The 6,868-nt window shown below is 43.6% G+C and overlaps 1 protein-coding gene across 1 annotated transcript in view; it reads right to left on the bottom strand.

Annotated features, from left to right (window-relative positions):
• Positions 1 to 4,831: 4,831 nt before the first annotated feature.
• The window catches only part of LOC115385260 (paralemmin-1-like), a 22,539-nt gene continuing 20,502 nt past the window's right edge, over positions 4,832 to 6,868 (bottom strand). Inside the window, exon 11 of the mRNA XM_030087232.1 lies at positions 4,832 to 5,337. Coding sequence (XP_029943092.1) covers positions 4,832 to 5,337 — 506 coding nt within the window. The remainder of the gene's footprint in view (positions 5,338 to 6,868) is intronic.

Raw genomic sequence — 6,868 nt, 5'->3', positions numbered from 1 at the left:
AGAGAGAGATAGTATGTTACTATGGAAACAAGAGAGAGAGAGAGAGAGGGAGATTAGTATGGAAACAAGAGAGAGAGAGAGAGAGAGAGAGAGAGAGAGAGGGTATGTTACTATGGAAACAAGAGAGAGAGAGGGTATGTTACTAGGGAAACAAGAGAGAGAGAGTATGTTACTATGGAAACAAGCGAGAGAGAGAGAGAGAGAGAGAGAGGTATGTTACTATGGAAACAAGAGAGAGAAAGAGAGAGAGGGTATGTTACTATGGAAACAAGAGAGAGAGAGAGAGAGAGAGGGTCTGTTACTATGGAAACAAGAGGGAGAGAGAGAGAGAGAGAGAGGGTATGTTACTATGGAAACAAGAGAGAGGGAGAGAGAGTATGTTACTATGGAAACAAGAGAGAGAGAGGGTATGTTACTAGGGAAACAAGAGAGAGAGAGAGTGAGAGAGAGGGTATGTTACTATGGAAAACAAGAGAGAGAGAGGGTATGTTACTATGGAAACAAGAGAGAGAGAGAGAGAGTATGTTACTATGGAAACAAGAGAGAGAGAGAGAGGGTATGTTACTATGGAAACAAGAGAGAGAGAGAGGGTATGTTACTATGGAAACAAGAGAGAGAGAGAGTGAGAGAGAGGGTATGTTACTATGGAAACAGAGAGAGAGAGGGTATGTTACTATGGAAACAAGAGAGAGAGAGAGAGAGTATGTTACTATGGAAACAAGAGAGAGAGAGAGAGGGTATGTTACTATGGAAACAAGAGAGAGAGAGAGGGTATGTTACTATGGAAACAAGAGAGAGAGAGAGAGGGTATGTTACTATGGAAACAAGAGAGAGAGAGAGGGGAGATTAGTATGGAAACAAGAGAGAGAGAGAGAGAGAGAGAGGGTATGTTACTATGGAAACAAGAGAGAGAGAGAGGGTATGTTACTATGGAAACAAGAGAGAGAGAGGATGCTACTATTAAAGCGAGAGAGAGTAAAGCGAGAGAGAGGGGATGTTACTGTGGAAATAAGAGAGAGAGAGAGACAGAGAGAGAGAGAGAGAGAGAGAGAGAGAGAGAGAGAGAGAGAGAGAGAGGATGTTGCCATGGAAACCAGAGAACACGTGCTCTCTCCAGGTGTGCCTGCAGTGCATCGTGGGAGGAGCGGGGTCGAAGGCCGCCCGTCTCCACGGCAACCGGCAACCTCAGCTGCTCTTTACACACACACACACACACCGTCAATGATTGACGGGCCGACGACGGTGCAAAGGTTCACACACACACGGGTTTGACAGTTGTGTGTGTGTGTGTGTGTGTGTGTGTTATCTCACACACACACACTGCTGCTCCCTACTGATAACCCCACACACACACACACTCAGCCGGTTAGCCTGTTAGCAAGCGCCGCTATCCCTAACGTCCCTTTAAGCAGCGAGTTAGCTACGTCGCTCGCTAGCTAGCTGCTTTAGCTGGCAGGAAACAAGTAAACAAACAAACAAACAAACAAAGAAACAGAAGTGTGTGTGTGTGTGTGTGTGTGGTCCCCTACCTGCTCCGGCTCGCCGTCACACGGTCTGAACTCCGGAGGCTAAAGGTCAGCAGACTGCCGGGAAGCCCCGCCCACTTCCGGTATGGCCCCGCCCACCGCAGCGGGTTAATGTGTAGAGGCAGAGGGGGGGGGCGGGGCTTGGTGGATCGGGAGGATTCTATTGGCTGAGGATGAGCGAGCATGTGAGGGAGAGTGTGTGTGTGTGTGCGTGTGTGTGTGTGTGTGTGTGTGTGTGTGTGTGTGTGTGTGTGTGTGTGTGTGTGTGTGTGTGTGTGTGTGTGAATAAAGAATAAAACACACACACACAGAGTGGTCGTTGTCTTTATTTCCCGTCGCCGGGCCGTTGCCGGGGCGACTCTCCGGCAGCTGATTGGACGACGGCGTTTCTGCTGAGTCGCTTTGATAAATTGCTGAGTCACTGTATTAGTTGCCGAGTTGCTTTAAAGAGTTGCTGAGTCATGGAATAAGTTGCTGAGTCACTTTAATGAGTTGCTGAGTTGCATAAAAAAAGTTGCTGAGTTATTAAATAAGTTGCTGAGTCACTGTATCAGTTGCTGAGTTGCTTTAAAAGGAGTTGCTGAGTTGCTTAAAAAGTTGCTGAGTCATGGAATAAGTTGCTGAGTGAAATTCTGAGTTGCTGAGTTGCTTAAAAAGTTGCTGAGTCATGATATAAGTTGCTGAGTGACTGTATTAGTTGCTGAGTCACTTTAAAAAGTTGCTGAGTCATGGAATAAGTTGCTGAGTTGCTTAAAAAGTTGCTGAGTTATGCAATAAGTTGCTGAGTCACTGTATTAGTTGCTGAGTTGCTTTAAAGAGTCGCTGAGTTGCTTAAAATGTTGCTGAGTCATGCAATAAGTTGCTGAGTCACTTTATTAGTTGTCGAGTTGCTTTGAAGAGTTGCTGAGTCATGGAATAAGTTGATGAGTTACTTTAATGAGTTGCTGAGTTGCATAAAAAAAGTTGCTGAGTCATTAAATAAGTTGCTGAGTCACTGTATCAGTTGCTGAGTTGCTTTAAAAGGAGTTGCTGAGTTGCTTAAAAAGTTGCTGAGTCATGGAATAAGTTGCTGAGTGAAATTCTGAGTTGCTGAGTTGCTTAAAAAGTTGCTGAGTCATGACATAAGTTGCTGAGTGACTGTATTAGTTGCTGAGTAACTTTAAAAAGTTGCTGAGTCATGGAATAAGTTGCTGAGTTGCTTAAAAAGTTGCTGAGTTATGCAATACGTTGCTGAGTCATGGAATAAGTTGCTGAGTCACTGTATTAGTTGCTGAGTTACTTAAAAAGTTGCTGAGTCACTGTAAGGAGTTGCTGAGTCAGTATATTAGTTGCTGAGTTGCTTTAGAGAGTTGATGATTCTTGGAATAAGTTGCTGAGTCACTATTAGTTGCTGAGTTGCTTAAAAAGTTGCTGAGTTGCTTAAAAGTTGCTGAGTCATGACATAAGTTGCTGAGTCACTGTATTAGTTGCTGAGTCACTTTAAAAAGTTGCTGAGTCATGGAATAAGTTGCTGAGTCACTGTATTAGTTGCTGAGTCACTTTAAAAAGTTGCTGAGTCATGGAAAAAGTTGCTGAGTTGCTTAAAAGTTGCTGAGTCATGGAATAAGTTGCTTGATCAAATTCTAAGTTGCTGGGTTGCTTAAATCAGAGTTGCTCAGTTGCTTTAAAAAGTTGCTGAGTCACTTTAAAGTTGCTGAGTCACTGGATTAGCTGCTGAGTCATTTTAAGACGAGCTGCTGAGCTGCTTTAAAAGTTGCTGAGTCATGGAATAAATTGCCGAGTCACTTTTAAGAGTTGCTGAGTGACTTAAAAAAGTTGCTGAGTCATGAAATAAGTTGCTGAGTCGTGGAAAAATTTGCTGAGTAACTGTATTAATTGCTGAGTTGCTTAATAAGTTGCTGAGTCGTGGAATAAGTTGCTGAGTGACTGTATTAGTTGCTGAGTTGCTTAAAAAGTTGCTGAGTCATGAAATAAGTTGCTGAGTTGCTTTAATAGGAGTTGCTGAGTTGAGTAAAAATTTGCTGAGTGACTCAAAAAAGTTGCTGAGTCGTGGAATAAGTTGCTGAGTCACGGTATTAGTTGCTGAGTTGCTTTTAGAGGAGTTGCTGAGTGATGAAATAAGATGCTTGGTCAAATTCTAAGTTGCTGGGTTGCTTAAATCGGAGCTGCTGAGTTGCTTCAAAAAGTTGCTGAGTCACTTTATTAGTTGCTGAGTTGCTTAAAAATGTTGCAGAGTGATGAAATAAGTTGCTGAGTTGCTTAAAAAGTTGCTGAGTTATGCAATAAGTTGCTGAGTGATTTTATTAGTTGCTGAGTTGCTGAAAAATTTGCTGAGTCATAGAATAAGTTGCTGAGTCACTTTAAAGAGTTGCTGAGTTGCATAAAAAGTTGCTCAATTATTAAATAAGTTGCTGAGTCACTGTATTAGTTGCTGAGTCACTTTAAAGAGTTGCTGAGTTGCTTTAAGAGGAGTTGCTGAGTCCCTTTATTCGTTGCTTAAAAAAGTTGCTGAGTTATGTAGTAAGTTGCTGAGTCACTGTATTAGTTGCTGAGTTGCTGAAAAAGTTGCTGAGTCATGCAATAAGTTGCTGAGTCACTTTATTAGTTGCTGAGTTGCTGAAAAAGTTGCTGAGTCATGCAATAAGTTGCTGAGTCACTTTATTAGTTGCTGAGTTGCTTTAAGAGGAGTTGCTGAGTCACTTTAAAGAGTTGCTGAGTTGCTTTAAGAGGAGTTGCTGAGTCACTTTAAAGAGTTGCTGAGTTGCTTGAAAAAGTTGCCGAGTCACTTTAATGAGTTGCTCAGTTGCTTAAAAAGTTGCTGAGTAACTTTATTAGTTGCTGAGTCACTTTAAAGTTGCTGAGTCAAGAAATAAGTTGCTGAGTCACTGTATTAGTTGCTGAGTTGCTTTAAGATTAGTTGCTGAGTCACTTTAAAGAGTTGCTGAGTCACTCCTGGAGCCGTTGCCATGGAGACGCGTGGCCTCGCGGCGTTGCCGTGGCGCCTCCGGAGACGCTGAAGGTCGGAAAGCAGAAGAAAGTTGCGTCAACTTTGCTGAGTCGTTGCTTTTATTTCGCACATGGACATTCTTCAGGCTAATGCTAATGCTAATGCTAATGCTAATGCTAATGCTAAAGCTAAAGCTAATGTTAATGCTAATGCTAAAGCTAAGGCATCAAAGGAGTAGAAAAACTTAAAAAGGCTCTGGGGAACTTAAAAAAGGGGGCGTGGTCTAGATACAGGAAGTGGCTTCACGATACAGGAAGTGGGTGTGGCTTAGTCCGAGGGGGGGGGCGGAGCCCTGTCATCACATGATGCTGCAGCACCTGCACGGCGACTTCTCCTTCTTGGTCGCGGGGGGCGGGGCCGCAGGGGTGGGCGTGGCTGCCAAGGCGGAAGCGGGCGTGGCCATGTTGCCAGTGGGCGTGGCTACGGTGGCGTCAGTGGGAGTGCTGGCTAAGGCGGGAGGAGGAGGAGTTATAGCAGCGGTGGGAGGAGCGAGAGGGGGCGTGGTGGGCGTGACCTCGGGTGCAGTGGGCGTGGCCTCTCCTTCCAGCAGCACTAGCTCCGCCCTCACGGCCCCGCCCCTTTCCTCTTCCTCCTCCTCCTCCTCCTCCACGCTCTGGTAGCCCAGGAACACCATGGTGACCGGGGTCTCTTCGCTGGCCCCGCCCACCTCAGGGGGAGGCCCCGCCCCTTCCTCCTCTTCCGGCGGGGTCGCCATGGCAACGCGGTCGGCCTGCAGCAGCAGCTGGTCCACCTGGGCGGAGCTGAGGGGGGCGGAGCCTCCGAGGCCGTCCACCTCGTGGACCACTGGGGGGAGAAAGAGAGGGGTTACCATGGCAACAGGGCCGTCGCCACGGCAACCGACTCCAACCTGCACTGTCACTGTAAGAGGAGGTGATGAGTGACTGTGTGTGTGTGTGTGTGTGTGTGTGTGTGTGTGTGTGTGTGTGTGTGTGTGTGTGTGTGTGTGTGACTGTGTGTGTGTGTGTGTGTGTATTAATATGTGTGTGTATTTATCTATGTGTGTGTAACAATGTGTGTGTATTTCTGTGTGTGTGTTATTGCGTGTGAGTGTATGTATGTATGTGTGTGTATTTCTGTGGATGTGTGTATTATTGTGTGTGTGTGTATTTATGTATGTTTGTCTGTATAATAATGTGTGTATTTCTGTGTGTGTATTATTGTGTGTGTGTATTTCTGTATGTGTGTGTTTTTATTTGTGTGTTTATTAATGTCTGTGTTAACGTGTGTAGTTGTGTATGTGTGTGTGTATTATTGTGTGTGTATTTGTGTTTGTGTGTGTGCATCATTGTGTGTGTGTTAATGTATTTGTGTGTGTGTGTATTAAAGTGTGTGTATTCATGTATGTGCGTGTGTAACAATGTGTGTATTTGTGTGTGTATTATTGTGTATGTGTGTGGCTTAATTTGTGTGTGTTTTAATGTGTGTGAGTGTATTTGTGTGTGTGTGTGTGTGTGTGTGTATTTCTGTGGATGTGTGTATTATTGTGTGTGTGTATTCATGTATGTGTGTCTGTGTATAATAATGTGTGTATTTCTGTGTGTGTATTATTGTGTGTGTGTGTGTGCATTAATGTGTGTGTATTTGTGTATGTGTGTGTTTTTATTTGTGTGTTTATTAATGTGTGCGTATTTGTGTGTGTAGTTGTGTATGTGTATTTGTGTGTGTGTATTATTATGTGTGCATATCTGTGCATGTATGTGTGTATTATTGTATGTGTATTTGTGTTTGTGTGTGCATTAATGTGTGTGTGTGTGTGTATTTCTGTGTGTTAGTCAATGTGTTTGTGTGTATTTGTGTGTGTTAATGTGTTTGTATTTGTGTTTGTGTGTGCATTAATGTGTGTGTGTTTTAATGTGTGTGTGTATTTATGTATTTATATTGTGTGTGTGTGCATTAATGTGTGTGTGTTATTGTGTATGTGTGTGTCCATTAATGTGTGTGTTTGTGTATGTGTGGCTTAATTTGTGTGTGTATTAATGTGTGTGCGTGTTTGTGTGTGTGTGTATTGATGTGTGTGCGTGTTTGTGTGTGTGTGTATTGATGTGTGTGCGTGTTTGTGTGTGTGTGTATTAATGTGTGCGTGTTTGTGTGTGTGTGTGTATTAATGTGTGTGCGTGTTTGTGTGTGTGTGTATTGATGTGTGTGCGTGTTTGTGTGTGTGTGTATTGATGTGTGTGTGCATTATTGTGTGTATTATTGTGTGTGTGTGTTTGTGTGTGTTTATTAATATGCGTGTGTATTTCAATGTGTGTGTGTTCATTTGTGTGTTAATGTGTTTGTGTGTGTGTGCATTATTGTGTGTATTATTGTGTGT

This window comes from Salarias fasciatus, unplaced genomic scaffold (genome assembly GCF_902148845.1).
Source record: "Salarias fasciatus unplaced genomic scaffold, fSalaFa1.1, whole genome shotgun sequence".
In the NCBI taxonomy this organism is placed as follows: Eukaryota; Metazoa; Chordata; class Actinopteri; order Blenniiformes; family Blenniidae; genus Salarias; species Salarias fasciatus.
The sequence above is the reverse complement of the archived record's forward strand: the minus strand, read 5'-3'. Positions and strand labels throughout refer to the sequence as shown.